Source organism: Tympanuchus pallidicinctus, unplaced genomic scaffold (assembly GCF_026119805.1).
Source record: "Tympanuchus pallidicinctus isolate F22 unplaced genomic scaffold, pur_lepc_1.0 scaffold15, whole genome shotgun sequence".
Classification (NCBI taxonomy): domain Eukaryota; kingdom Metazoa; phylum Chordata; class Aves; order Galliformes; family Phasianidae; genus Tympanuchus; species Tympanuchus pallidicinctus.
Window position 1 is genome coordinate 8,881,683 of NW_026294669.1, and position 14,693 is coordinate 8,896,375.

At 41.6% G+C, this 14,693-nt stretch overlaps 1 protein-coding gene across 4 annotated transcripts; it reads left to right on the top strand.

Moving 5' to 3' along the window:
• Nucleotides 1–300: 300 nt before the first annotated feature.
• LMLN (leishmanolysin like peptidase) lies at nucleotides 301–14,682 on the top strand. Of its 4 annotated transcripts, none has more exons than XM_052674911.1 (18): nucleotides 301–497; nucleotides 614–711; nucleotides 806–836; nucleotides 1,511–1,593; nucleotides 2,060–2,177; nucleotides 2,609–2,778; nucleotides 3,402–3,507; nucleotides 3,734–3,828; nucleotides 4,519–4,636; nucleotides 5,337–5,444; nucleotides 6,208–6,284; nucleotides 6,402–6,512; nucleotides 7,258–7,387; nucleotides 7,957–8,116; nucleotides 8,830–8,960; nucleotides 9,683–9,893; nucleotides 10,675–10,761; nucleotides 10,860–14,682. In XM_052674911.1, the coding sequence occupies exons 1-18, from the start codon at nucleotides 339–341 to the stop codon at nucleotides 10,898–10,900; spliced, it is 2,034 nt and encodes a 677-aa protein (XP_052530871.1). In that variant the 5' UTR covers nucleotides 301–338; the 3' UTR covers nucleotides 10,901–14,682. The 4 variants fall into 4 exon arrangements, with proteins under 4 accessions (XP_052530871.1, XP_052530873.1, XP_052530870.1 ...); XM_052674910.1 differs by having other exon boundaries at nucleotides 303–497; nucleotides 7,255–7,387; XM_052674912.1 differs by having other exon boundaries at nucleotides 304–497; nucleotides 7,255–7,387; nucleotides 10,675–14,682.
• Nucleotides 14,683–14,693: the final 11 nt, after the last annotated feature.

The following is a 14,693-nucleotide window of genomic DNA, read 5'->3' on the forward strand; positions in this document are numbered from 1 at the left end:
TGCTGCCTCGACCGCGCTGCTCAGTGCTGCGTTGCTAACACGTTGCGTTTCTCTGCACAGCGCTGCTTAGATGAGCCCTGCGTTGCTCCGCGCTGCACTGCGCTTCCCACACCGGCCCTCCCCTTACCGCGCTACCGTTCATTGCGTTGCACTGCATTACATTGCATTACCCCGCACAGCTCGCCGCCGCCTTGCTCTTCCCTCCCTCCCTCCCCCCATTGGAAGAGCCTCACCCAATCAGGATCGCCGGCCGCCTCCGCCCCGCCCCCGTCCGTTATCTCCACCCGCTCATTGGCTGGCAGCACCTCCATGGCGACGCGGTAGATGGGCAGCCCAAGATGGCCGCCGAGCCGGGCGGCGGGTGCCGCGGTGCTGCTCCTCGGCCGCTGCTCGCCGCGCTCACCGCCGCCCTGCTGCTGTGCTGCGGCCGCGCCGCCGGCCTTTCCCCCTCCTTCTCCTCTTCGTCCTGTCAGCACCGCGTGCCCGGCCGCGGGGAGGTGCGGCCGCGGGGCTCCTCGGGCGGTGCGGGGCGGGGAGGTCGGTGCGAGGGGTCGGTTGTTCGGGCTCGGCTCGGAGGGAGCGGGGCCGCAGCGCTGTGCTCCTCTCCGGGCAGGTGGTCTATCGGGTTCCTCTGAGGGAAAGCCACGTCCTGAAGAGAAGCGTGGATCAGCGTCTGAGGATTAAGATTATATACGACAGGAGCGTTGAGGGGTGAGTATGGCGTTGTGCTGCGGTTTGTCCGCGTATCTGCGAGCAGAAATCCTATTGGCGAAAAAAATAACTTTTTTCTTTTTTTTTAATATAGTTTGCTGCCGGAGAAAAGACACCTTATAAAGGTATATGGCATTTTTTTTTTTTTTTCCCTCTTTCCTTTTTATAAACTAGCATGTAATGGGGAGTTTGGTGGCCCTGCATGTGGCAGAGGGGTTGGACTCATGATCCTTGAGGTCCCTTCCAACCCTGGCCATTCTGTGATTCTGTGATAAACAACGCACATTGGAGAAGAGAAGGCTGTGGGGAGCCCTGAGAGCGACCTTTCAGTGTCCGATGGAGGGCTGTAAGAGAGAAGGGGACAGGCTTCTCAGCAGGTCTGTTGTGATAGCAAAAGGGAAATGGTTTCAAACTGAAAGAGAAGAGATTGAGACTGAGTATAAGGATAACATTTTTTGCAGTAAGAGTAGCGAAGCACCGAAATGGGCTGCCTCAAGAAGTGGTGGATCTCCCATGCCTTGGAGGCATTCAAGGTCAGGCTGAACTCAGAGCACCTGATGGAGCTGTAGGTGTTCCTGTCACTGCAGGGGGTTGGACCAGGTGACCTTTAAATGTCCCTTCCAACTTAAACAATTCTGTGATTTTTATAACCACTGAACTGCATGGGAAGACATTAGGAAGTCTGCATCTCTGCTGTTCTAAGCCACAGCACCTAGCACATTTCATGTACCTTGGTTGTTAAAGCTTGCAAGTTCTGTCTGCACTGCTACTGGGTGACTTCTGGTTTTGTTCTATTTAGAACAAACTTTTCCCACAAGCTATCTCTTACTTGGAGAAGACTTTTCAAGTGCGCAAATCCACAGGTTCTATCTTGCTAAGCAGGTATGTGAACTTTTGTTGAAAGTCTAGTACTGTCATTGGTATTTAACATTAAGTATAGACTTTAAAAAAAGAATATAGTAAGAGCACAAGAAATGCCCTGGCTCAGACCAGTGGTCCCTGAGGTTCAGTGGTGGTGGGTGATGCTACCTGAGGAAAATGTACAAACCTTCCGTGATCAGCACCTGTATTTGGAGATGATGAAGAGCATACGTGCTGCTTGTTTCCTTTTTAGTCTACCCCATTTATGTACCTATTCCTAATCTTTCCTTGAACCTGTAGAATATTCCATTAACAACTGGAGGCATTGTACCTTCCGGCTAGCATAACTAATGTTTTTCAGCTTTAAAGTTTACAATATTGCCTTGTTAAATATTTGTATTGTAGTGTCATTGGATGCTGTAAGATTATGCTATGCTTGCTTTTAAACTCTAAAATGGTGCTGTCTGTCTTTGATGTTTGATTGAAGGCAGTGTGCAACGAACCAGTATTTGAGGAGGAAAGCTGACCCTCACAGGTACTGCCGAGGGGCCTGTGCCAACCACACACGATGTGGGCCAGTTATTGTTCCAGAAAAACACCTCCAGGTACTCTGAGCTACCTTGGTGCTTCTTAGCTTTTTAAGTACTATTGGTTGTGGAAACTACTGACAACATTAATATTGCTTGCTGTGTGTATGTGACCACTCACAGGCGATGCTAAGTATGAGTGACTGTACAGCAATGGCTGCTTATGTATGCTGTTTGTGAGCCAGAACTTTCTAATTGTTATGGGAAACAAAGTGTGCTACTTTGTGGACATCTGGCTTGGCAAGCCCCTCTTCTCAATCATGAGAGCTAGTCATTTGTAAGTCATTCCCTGGCTCTGGTTTTATTTAGCATTGTTGCAGGGAGTTTTCTCATCTTCACCTGTCCTAGGATGGGGCTTATTCTTAGCCTCAAGCTAGCTGTAGTTTGTTAATACAAAGTTTCTGTCATAGCAGATATATTTTAATGGTTCCATCTGAACATTGTCAAAGCAATGCAGGGTGTACAATCAGAATGAGCAGCTCTCCGACGTACCTGACCAAGAAGGGGTTCAAGATGCTGACTTTGTCCTTTACGTCAGTGCTCTCACCACTGAAAGGTGTGGCCACGAAAACATCATTGCATATGCAGCCTACTGCCAACTGGAAGCTGAAATGGACAGGCAAGTGTTCTCTCTGCTACAAACTTCTTTAAAAATTAAACTTGGAGCTTATGTATGGAGTTTGTCTACTTATGTTATTGTATGGGAACTGCTGAGTCACTGCCTGAACCTCTGATTGATCACCTGAGGGCCATGAGTCAGCCAGAGGAGCACAGCTGAAGGCAATTCACCTGTGCTGCCGGAAGGGGTGGAGCCTGGCTGCACCCCTCCTAGGCCTATTTAAGAGCTGCTACCAGTGGGGAAGGATCTTGTCTGGAGATCCCTCCTTCTGGTGTTTTGTGGTGAGCCCAGCATAAGGGTAAGCCTTCCATTTATTCTCTCTTGTTATCATTGTCCACTTTGCCTAACTCTCTTGTTTATTTTGTGATTGTAACATCTTGATATGCATTGATTATACAGTTATGTATAGGATAACAAAGTAGAAGTCATTGAAATAAAGACTAATGCTATATCCATGTAAAACAGCAATGGCAGAATAAAGCTCAACTTGCAAAGCTGAGGTATTTAAATCAAAAGTAATCCTCCACTGTTACTGCCTGAACTTTATCTTGTGATCCTACTTCTGTTGTGGTAAATGAATTTGCTGCTATTGTACTGAAAACAATTATAAAACTGTCTTGCAGGCCAATAGCAGGGTATGCTAACTTGTGTCCAAACATGATCTCAACACAACCTCAGGAATTTGTTGGCATGTTATCTACAGTGAAACACGAGATTATCCATGCACTGGTAAGGTTTGACATTATAAAATGCATTTCCCTCAAACTTGTGCTGCTGCCTTCTTGGAAGAGAAGGATGTCTGGTGAGGGTAAAGCTGTGACTTTGCCTGTTTCAACTCATGCATTAATTTGCTTTGAGGTGCAGCAGTTTAAGTGTGCCTGCTGCAAATGTCAGCGCTTCCATGGACTTGTTGTGTGAATGTCTTACCAAAGGTTCCTTCTTGCTTTACTTGCAGGGTTTCTCTGCTGGACTGTTTGCATTTTATCGTGATGATGATGGAAAACCTTTGACAGCAAGATATGCAGATGGACTCCCTCCTTTTAATGAAAGGTATTGATTGGTTTTGGACCTCTCAGTACACTGAAGGATGTCTTCAGGTTGTCTGATACATTCTTGCTGTCAGCCTGCTGAAAATCCATCTTAATACCTTTGTGTTTATTATGTTCGTGCTTAAAAAAAAAAAAAAATCATATTAGTCTTCCTTTACATTGTCATTAAACACTTACCTTGTTATGCATAGGGGTGATAACGAGGCAGGATTTTATTTATCAGAAGGCTTGTAGCTAGACATTAGAACTAGCCATGTTTTCTGAACACTTTACGGGATTGGATCTTGCATTTTTTGTAGTCTGTTCAGTGTTGGTGCATTGAATACAGTCACTCTTTTTTAAGGCATGTATTTTTCCTTGCTTGTAGTTCAGCAGAAATGACAGTGCTTGTAGGCTAATGTGTGATGATGTTGTTGTTGAATAAACAATTTGCAGTACATTTTTCATAACTGCAGAAAATGTATCTTGAGTCTAAAGGTATAAGTAGTATTAGTAGTGAGTCATCTTTGTTGGTAGTGCATGCAATAAATGTGTACCTTACAAAGGAGAAGCATTGCAAAGTCAATGTAAACTTCATAAAGAATGAGAAATAGAGATTATTCTTCGCTCTGTTTTTTTTAATGGAAATGAAACTTTGCATAGTTGCATGTATTTACGGGAAAGATCTGTAACTAACAAACTCTTCTTACAGCCTAGGTTTGTATCAGTGGAGTGATAAGGTTGTTCAGAAAGCAGTGAGGTTATGGGATGTTCGTGGTGGCAAAATGCTGCGCCATGCTGTTCATCTTCTGACAACACCTCGTGTTGTTGTAAGTGTTAAGTTACACTTTGCATGTGAAGGTTACTGTCACATTTCAGTGTCATGAATATTTTCTACTTTTGTAATGTTATTCATATTTGGCCAAAAATCCACTTTGTTTCAAATGTAACGCAGTGTATAGGGCAAAAGTCTGTTTTCTGGAAACTGGCCATGCTGGCCAAGCTGCTCAGAGCATAGCAGTGCCCATAGGTGCTGTCACATTGGCAAAGGCCAGGCTTTGGCTTTGTGATGCCTTTCAAGGTCTCCAGATCTCCTGGAAAACACACTTCTTCACACAAAACTAGTTGATGTACAGTGCTTCTTAACAGAAAACTTCGTTTGCACCCCCTCCCCACGGAGTTCCTCAGAAACAGGTTGTGGTGGTGGTGCTACAAATAACAACATTATTTTTTTTAACTTAGTCTTTTGCATTCACACAGTATTTTCACTTAATTTTGCTGTTTTATTCTTCCAGGCTTTAATGGCTTGTTGCTTCTGGAAGATAAGTAGGCAAATTGCTAGGCTTGGTGTTGGGGTGCCAGTTGGCTTAGTAAGCATCTCAGTAAGAGAAGTATTTTATATTACAAGGGAAACAAGATAGTTGAAAGGAAAATGCTGAAAGAGTTTCTTAAGATTCTTCTAGAAGGGGACGAATGTATATGACTGCTTCTCTGTATTTTGAGAGTTGTGTTGAAATGTTTTCTTTCTAGGAAGAAGCTCGGAAACATTTCGATTGTCCAATCCTAGAGGGAATGGAGCTTGAAAATCAGGGTGGCATGGGCACTGAGCTCAATCACTGGGAGAAGAGGTTGTTGGAGGTTGGTGCTAATATTAGGAATAGAAAAGCCTGCTCCCCCTTCTTTCATTTTTGGTTTTATAGTGATACTGGAGCCTCAAAAACATGGATGTGTCAAAGCTCACTGAAATATAGCTAAAACTGCTTAACTAGAAACAAGCATCCAATTTTTAGATGAATCTATTTTTATGTCATTGCTAAATCTCAGAATATGGGTTTAAGTTAACTACTGAAAAATGAAATGTCCCATTTATCTGCTGCTTGCCCTTTTGAGAAGACCTCATTTTTAGAGGAAAGGGGCTATTCCTTTGACTCAATTCAATTGTGTCATCCAATTCATTATCTCTGATCATTCAGTCTGTCACTGTCTGGATTTTGTCTTTACCTGCATGTCTCATTAGGGGAAGCTTTTCCCATCTTTACTCCAGAACCTTGCTGACCAAGGAAACACTTCCCTTCTGACACCCAAGCTTGTTTTTGTTTGTAACGCTGAGTTATGTGTTATTTTGGGCAAAGATGTACCATCTAATCATTGTTGGTGAACAATATTGTAAATGCTTTAGGACAGACCTTTTCATGGAAGTAAACTTGAAAAAACGTGCATTTTTGAGACCAAAAGCAGCTGAATGAGGGTAATCTGAAGAGCTGGATTGTCTATAGTAAGGGACTGGAACTTCCAATGACCCTCACTGAGTGGCTGTAACGTAAAATGCTTTCTCATAGTAAGCCATTTTCTTAATTAATGATTTTTCAAGAGCTTACTAATAGTATGTGGTGACTTTCAGAATGAAGCTATGACTGGATCCCATACGCAGAACCGAGTGTTTTCCAGGATCACCTTAGCATTAATGGAAGACACAGGGTGAGTGTTAATATGAATGATAATGGATGTTTTTTTTTCTTCAAGTGTGTTTGTTGTTTGCTTTACTTGATGCTAGTTTTCAAATAACTGTATTTTCATTTCAAAATACCTTTGCAGGTGGTATAGAGCAAATTACAGCATGGCAGAGAAATTAGATTGGGGCCGTAATAAAGGCTGTGACTTCGTAATGAAGAGCTGTAAGTTCTGGATTGATCAAAAGAAACAGAAGTAAGTCTTTCAAAGAAAAAAAAGAAAAAGGAAAAAAAAAAAAAAAGTAGTAGTAAGCAGATGCTTTTGCCCTCTTCAAATGAAACTCAGCAAGAAGTAGTATGCAAGGAATGTTCTTTGAAGTATCTTCAGAATGCACTCAAGAAAGAGCACATGAAATGTATTAAGACCAGTAGTACTTTACCCAACAAATACAGAGCCAGACATCTTAGAATGTGGAATGTGTTTACTCTTACTGTAAGAGAACTGTGCTTTGGAGAGGGACTTATACAACTCTTGTAGCTTTGTCATCTTAAACTGCAAATGCAGCTAGCAGTGTTTTGCATTGCTGGAATTTACTTAAAGCACCAAAAATGTGTGTTACCCATGTCAAAGCAAAGCCTTCTTTGTTTGTTTGTTACAGTACTTATAAATTTGCTCCCTGGTGGCCTTGTGTGGTTTGTAAACATTTTACTTCAAGGTTTACAGAGCGCTGTCATTGAAACTGAGTGCATTGTGACTTTGGCAGTCTTGATGTTCTTGAAATTAGGAAGTTCATAACCAGACAAATAGTATTGCCAGCTCATAACAGACAATTTAAACCTGCTTCTTTGTGGTTGAACAGGTGTGAAGGAGAGCAGGAACAGACAGCTGACAGTAGTTATATTACAGACAGTATATATAACAGTATATATAACTGACAGTAGTTATATTACAGGAAGCAGTTAATCTGATTGGGTTATTATAATTATTTTTCTTTGAGGAGGCAACTCATCAGTCCATACTGTGACACTTTGAGGGGTAACCCTTTGCAGTTAACCTGCAGACAGGACCAAAGAGCAGTAGCAGTGTGCAACTTACAGAAGTTTCCAAAGCACTTACCTCAGGAATATCAGGTATTGTGGATCTTACTTTATCAAATAACTAAACATCTGCATTACTGTGTTATGCAGTCAGGTGCATGGTTTTGTTGTTTGTTTGTTTGTTTGTTTTCTCTGAACTGGTAGGTGAGAGTAGATATTGTGAAAAATGTCTGCTCAGTTTCTTATAAGAAGTATGAAGGCCTGAAATAAAGCCTTGTGACCTTAAGAAGATGGTAAGGATGTTGCTCATCTGTTTAAGCAAATCTCAGGTGATAATGTTAGTGTGTAACAGAAGCTTTTCTTCACCTCATCTGCTGCCTTGTGTTGCTGCATACTATGGAATTTGTTGTTTCATCCCAGCTATAATTGCAAAAAGGGACAGGGGGCAGTGCAGGGACATGTGAATCCCAGTGTGTTGTTTATGTATTCTTAAGTACTTTGGGCTCATCTGGCTCAGGGGTATTATAAGTGTCTGTTAATAGCATTCCTGAGAAGTAATTGATGTTCTTACAGCTGTAGTGATTTGTTCTATTTAAAAACAAGCAACCCAGCTGTAGGCTTGTCTTTGTACAAACTGCTTAGCTATCTCTTTTGTTTGGCAGTATTTTGACAATCTCAGTGGAGTACCAGCAGAAGATTTGCCTTACTATGGTGGCTCAGTAGAAATTGCTGACTATTGTCCCTTCAGTCAAGAATTCAGTTGGCATTTAAGTGGTGAATTTCAACGCAGCTCAGACTGCAGAATAATTGAAAACCAACCAGGTTAGTTTCAGGGCTTTAATGTGGTGCTTAAGAGACTGTATGTTTATCTGGGAAGGTCTTGCTGTAATCCAAAGTCATTGGATGTAAAATTAGTGTCACGCTGCCTTGCGTGCTGGAGTGAGAAGCAATTGCATTTGGTTACTTGGTGTTTTCTTCCCAAGTATACATGAAATACAGAAATTGCATAAGGGTTGGAAGAGATGATCCCCAAATGATCCAAATGTAAGACAGAGGTTGTGGGTGGAGGGTTGATTGATTGTTTTTGAGTCTCTGAAAAAAATCATGCTTTCCACCTTTGTAGTCTTTTGTCAAAGCAGGGAGGCTGGCAGACTGGCAGAGCGTGGGTCTGTCTCCCAGAGTAGTCCCTAACTTGGAATATTGCAGAGTGCAGAACCCTGTAGGATATTTGTTGCTCGTCTCTGCAGTTCACTCAAAACAAAATGAATACCACTCCTTCTCCTCAAGCCAGCAGTTACAACTGGCTCTCTCTGGGGCAAACATATTCATGTGCTTCTATGGAAAATGCCTTTGTTTTCTTTGCACTGCATCTTCAAGACAGTATGATTCCCAGATTGAGTAATGGTTAATGGTCTAGAAGATCCTAAAAGGAAACTGGGAATTAACTGTAGTGACATTAATTATGGCAGGCTTGTTTGATGTGGGTTTCCTTTTCATGTAGTAAATTGCAGTTCAATATATTCTCTCCACTTCAGATCCTACCAAAAACTATGGTGCAGAAGAATATGGACCAAACTCTGTATGTCTGATTCAGAAATCAGCTTTTGTCATGGAACAGTGCAGGAGGAAGCTCAGTTACCCTGACTGGGGAAGCGGATGTTACCAAGTAAGATTGTATGTTGCGTGTCTTTGTTTCTTGCTTTGTTGGTTTTTTGTTTGTTTGGAAATCAAGGAGAAAAGTCTGACATGCAGTGAGGGTTGGGGCACCTGGACATGGTTCAGAATCCTCTCTTCCTGTAATTAACTAACCAGGACATGCATTGAGAAGAAGTATTTTTCAACCATAAGTCTGTAGTTTAGATGGCACATCAAGTCAAGCGTGTGGCCGCTGGGCAGACCGTGTGTTACCTCCAGTCTTGCTAAGGGCTTCATTTGTCTTATCTCTGTGATGCTTTTTCCTCAGATAAGTGAGAATACTTATGCTGAAATCGTCTGTTGTCGACGTTTGACATGAGTTAAATCACTTTGATTTGTCTGTGGCAGGAAGCACTGTGCACATGGCACTTCTCGTTATCCTCCTACCACTCAGCGAGTGTCTCAGCTGGAGGTGTCTCTTTCAATGACAGCATGACTCTAAAATGCAGTTTTTAGCAGAAGCAGAATTTTACTCAGTCTCCATTGGTTATCTGTGTAATTGCATGAAAGAGTGCACTCAGTGCATTTTTTTAGACAGTTGCTGGGAGTGCATTAAAATACTTGCAGGTAATCTATGCTGTATACAGGCTGCTTACTGAGCATCTTATTTCCCTGTTGAAAGAGATCCCACACGGAAAAATGTATTTGTAGTAAATCATAATACAGACTTGGCTTTTATTCCTTTATTTTAAGGTTTCTTGTTCTCCACAAGGGCTGCATGTTTGGGTGAAGGACACTGCATACTTGTGCAGCCGCTCAGGTCAGGTGTTAACTGTGAGCATTCAGATGAACGGCTGGGTGCATGTTGGCAATCTGATCTGCCCTTCCTGCTGGGATTTCTGTGACTCCTGTCCCCCGGAGCGGGATCCTCCAGCTTTGAACTTATCGAGAGCTGCAGCAATTGGTAAGATGTCTTACGGTGTGCTGAAGTGAGGCTTGATCTAGAACATCTGAAAGCACTGATGATTCACATTAATGAATGGGAAGAGAGCCATGGTCTTGCTCTTCCAGGATCTTAAGACGTTAAAGGAAGGTGGCAAGGTGCCGGGCAGTCATACTTTTGCTTCTAGTGGCTAATGCAGAAGAAATACATCTAAAACATAAATACTTTGTCGTGTCTCCTTCTGGTAATCATCCCAGAAACCTAGCTTTAGAAAACCAGATCTCTGTTCTGGGGAACATAACATGACCTTCAAAATCATCACAGTGCAAAAGGAGTACTCATGTATTTTCCTGTTGACAGTACTAATGCAGTAGTCCAGAGCACAAAAGGCTGGTGTTACTTTGCTTTCTGAAGGAAGAAGAAAGCTTAATTCACTGACGACCAGTTAATATTTTATCAAGAGTAGATTCTCTCAAATGTTGACCAGTAAAGGAGAACATTCTTTACAGTATTTCTCATTTGTGGCTTATTTTTAAGCCTTTAATCAATTCTTTAATTGTTGGATGTATTGTTTCTATTGCATTATTTAAGGAAAAAGGAAAAATTAAGGAAAAAATAAACTGGTCACCTATAAGAGGGATAGTAATGTTACTTGGTTGCTCTGGATTGCTAGCCTTGAAAGCTGCAAATAAATCAGTGCCAATACGTGCAAAGACAACAGATACATTTTTGATCTCTGGTTATTTTATCCTCGTTTTAAATACAACATAGAAACTTTGTGCTGTTTTGTTCTTTGTTTCAGACTTGTGCTCTTCCTCGTCTAGCCTGGTCGTAACCCTCTGGCTGTTGATGGCTAACTTGATTCCACTGGTAACAGGATTATTCCTCTGCGCATAGCTCAAGCAGGGAGCAAGAAGATGTTTCAAGATGATGCATTGCAGTGTTGCACCTCTTATTGTGGAGCACTGAATTGTTTTGTCTCTGCAGGCAGCTGCCTTCTCCTGAGCCTCATCTCTCATGGCGAGTAGTAGTGCAGGCAGTAGTCAGGGGGGTGCTGACAGCAGCAGCCAGAGCCTGAGAGAGGTGGAAAACGTTCCATGTCATCTCAATAAGTGCCAGTATTTTCTTGAATTGCAACCCTTGATTTTGACACAGTAACAAGATCGCTGTGCCAGCCTTCCTGGCAGCTTGATTAGGATTTGAAAGGAGAACTGCTGTAGTAGAATTTGGGATTGTAGTTTGTTTGGTTTGTGTTTTGTTTTTTTTTTTCTTTTTTTTCTTCAGCGTGACTGGTAGCAAAGCAGCCTCAAACTGGAAATATACCTCAGTGGTTTAGTTGAAAGCCATGTGAAAATCAGTTATCATCACTGGTAATAACTCAGACCTAAGCAGGTATGGGAGGTTTCTGTCAGTTCTTACGTTTTACAGGGAAAAATAATGGAATGGAATGGACCAGGTGTTGGGAATTGTTTCCACAACTGAATTCTGCAGCTTTGAGGCTTCTCAGAATTCGTATAATTTTGCAGTAAAGCATCTTCTTGGGATTCACTTAAACCTTCATACATGCACAGAGTGGAATTTTAGAGTGATGACCATGAAAGCTGTTTAGATGTCACATCTTTGTTTAGCATGTGAAATGGAATATGTGAAGTATTTGAATATTCTCAGAATGGTTTGCTAGACAAACGCATTTCGATACTGATACTAGTCTGTAAAATTGGGATAGGTTTTCTGATTTTGATTTTTTTCTTAAATCATGGCATTGTTTTTTATTAGAGTGAGCATTAATGCAGTTGTTCTCACTTTTTTTTTTTTTGTAGCCAGTAGCTATGGCAGCTATCATCCTACAGAACCATATTGACTTCTCTAGGCCAAAACTGTATTGAGTAGGTAAAGAAAAGTCTAATCTGTCTTCTTCCACCCCTCTTTCTTGAACCTGTAGTTGATAGTTCAACTACCCAAATAATTGGCATTTGGATTACGTTAGAGAATCAGACACATTGAGATATGCAAAGGCATGCCTTGGTACAAAATTCATCTCTTAGGGGACAAAATCTGCTTGAGGAAGGAAATGAGCAAAGTCTGTCTCACTGAGGACAGCTGCTCTATCTGACACTTGTGAAGATGTTTTTCTTTGTTCCTGACCCTACATAATGTGTTACTAATAATACTTCTTAGAGCCAAGGAAACTCTTTTTGGTCCAACCCTTACCTCTCCTGTTGCATAACTCTCATTTGTGGGAAGGTACTCAACAAGGGAGCAGATGTGCAAGTGCACTAAAAATACAAAGGTGGAGAGAAAGATGTTACACCACTTCTTTAAGGCTTGATTCCTTTCTAAAATGAAAGGTAGAGGAATGGAAAGAGTAACTTCTTTAGCTACGATTAATGTTTAATAATAGGACTTCCATTGTACTTGTGAGGACACTAAAGATTATCTTCGTGCCTAGTATATAGACAATTTATGACACTGGTGAGGTGAGTAAGCTGTTAGCTAAAACTGTCTGAGGGCACATTGCTAGGAGATTACATTGCACTGGGCTAGTTCCCTTCTGATCTGCAAGTTATGCACAGTTTGCTTTGAGCTAAACAAGGCCTGGTTAGCCTTAATTGGTGTTTCTGAGAAGCAATACAAATTAGGGATCAGATGCTTTAAATGTGTACAAGTTTGAATCAAGAAACACTCAAATTGATGAGCAAACACCGGTAACTTTTTAAGGTGTGCACAATCAGCAGTCAGTGTGACTGGATTCCTTGAAAATGTAAAGGTTTGAGAATATATCTTTGGCCCCAGAGGTTGGTATTGTGTCTTTTGTCTGTTGTGCAATAATACAGTTGAAATGGCATCACTCAACAGCAATGCTTTTTATACTTGAAAAGAAATTATTGGTTATTTTTTCTTACTGTGAAATATTTGCACTGTTGGAACTCTCTGGTTAACTTTATAACTGTTAAACATTTCTAATGGTGTTAATTTATTGCACTTGGTATTTGATATGCTGGTCTCTATGTGTAAGTGGAATTTGTTATATTTAAGTGAGTATTTTTTTTATCTTCTATCCAGTTGTTTATCTCGAGGGCTTTTCTGAGCACTAACTGAAAACTGAAAGATGGCTTAAAATGTCGATGCTTCCCTACTTCTGGATTTGGATATGTTTGAGCAAAGAAAGGCTGTGGTGCATTGTACCTACAGGGAGCATCTGCCTGCCTGTCGGAGTGCTAGCAGTCAGATTCGGTCCTACCTGCTGAGTAGCTGCATCAGTGGATCCAGTGAAGTAAAACTGTTAACGCCTTAATAATCTGAGATTTCAGTTGTAATCTCTTTGACGTGCAGCCCCTAAATTGGCCGTGAACCACGGAATTGGATGCAACTTGTTGAGAGGGCAGATTGAAGGCGGGCAGAATCCAACCAGTTCTGTCAGTGAGCTGGTGGCTGCATCTTGTTGGTGCTGCCAGAGGATGTGTCAGGTTCTCGTTAAAGTGGCAGTGAATTGGTGGCCTGTCAAAAGGAAGATCTGAATAAAACTGCCTACCTCAGTTCTGTGTGGCGTTGAGTTCAGCTTTTAGCCTGTTGTTAACTTGAGCAGCTTAAGGTGAATTAAGTAAAAACACGCCTCAGGTCTTTAAGAGCAACATAAACATAGTAGGAAGCATAAGCCATTTTTTAGTGTAGAACACAGCTAAAATTGTAGCTTAAAACAGTCATTTGCGTAGCCTTAAGTATGGTTTCCCCAGTAGGAGTTTGTTTTGGCTTGAAATAAATACAAAATTTGCAGGCGTCTGCTTTGGGTTTCCTGACCACGTCATGGCCAGTCCATCACTCTGCAACTCTTAGATGTGAGAACTGAGGTATGGCCCAAACAAGCCTCGTTTTCACCAGGGTAGTTGGTGTTATTCCCTGGGCTCTTCCTGCCCTAGGAAATAAATGGATTGACTTCTCTACATTTCCAGTATGTAATGTCCATGGTTTTAATGTTACAAAAGCAGGTTCCGTGTTTCCTTGTGGAAGTAAATTGGTCATCTTTAGTTATCCCAGTAGTTCAAATTTATATATATTTCAATTAGAAGTCGAGGCAAGTCATGCTGTAGGAACTCATTTTTCTCGTGTTTCGGTTATAAGAAGGAAGGAGAGCTTTTGTCTGGAGTATGCACCGAGTTAAATGACACAGAGAAACAGGCTGCTCCTTTCCCTTGAAATGTCTTGAAGTTCTGGGAGGCTGCTCTGTGTACAGGTTAATAACTGGAACTGAACTTTGATGCTCACCAGTTGACTGTTGGTGCAACGTAGCTTATTCTTTTTGTTATGCACTACTTAATTAGGAAGCCTGGTGCAAATCTTCCTGCTCAAATACATTTCAGTAGAGAGGGATGCATAGGTCCTCCCTTCCCCACATGTCCCATGCGTGGCTGTGAGCTGTGGGAGCCTGCAGCCTGGTTGGGCTTGGCTCAGTGCTTGGCTGGATGACTGCCTGTGTCACTCTTTGGGTCAGGGGTCTGTGTTGTTACATTCAATGATGCCGTCTTACACCGTCAGACCTCCAAAGTGTAAATGTTGCCTTCAGAATGTGAAGCTTCCCTTGGAGATAAAACAACTGTCTTGGGAGAACTGGCTGACCTTGAATATGTGTTTCTTATTTTGGTACAGAATGTAAATACAGAACAAATTATTTTACATAGATTTTGACTGGGTTGAGATATAAGGGCTAATTTTTGTTATTTATGAAGTTCAAGTCTTATTTTATTGTGTAAAAGTGTCATACAAAAGAAGGAAAAAAATATGTTCATCAATAAAAACGTCTGTAGAAAATGGACTCTTCTTGGC

Coding starts and splice junctions, on each gene's coding strand:
- LMLN (XM_052674910.1), top strand. CDS start 339: ATGGCCGCCGAGCCGGGCGGCGGGTGCCGCGGTGCTGCTCCTCGGCCG. Junction 6,513..7,254: donor ATTGATCAAAAGAAACAGAA/GTAAGTCTTTCA, acceptor TTTTTCTTTGAG/GAGGCAACTCATCAGTCCAT. Junction 10,762..10,859: donor GGTAACAGGATTATTCCTCT/GCGCATAGCTCA, acceptor TTGTCTCTGCAG/GCAGCTGCCTTCTCCTGAGC.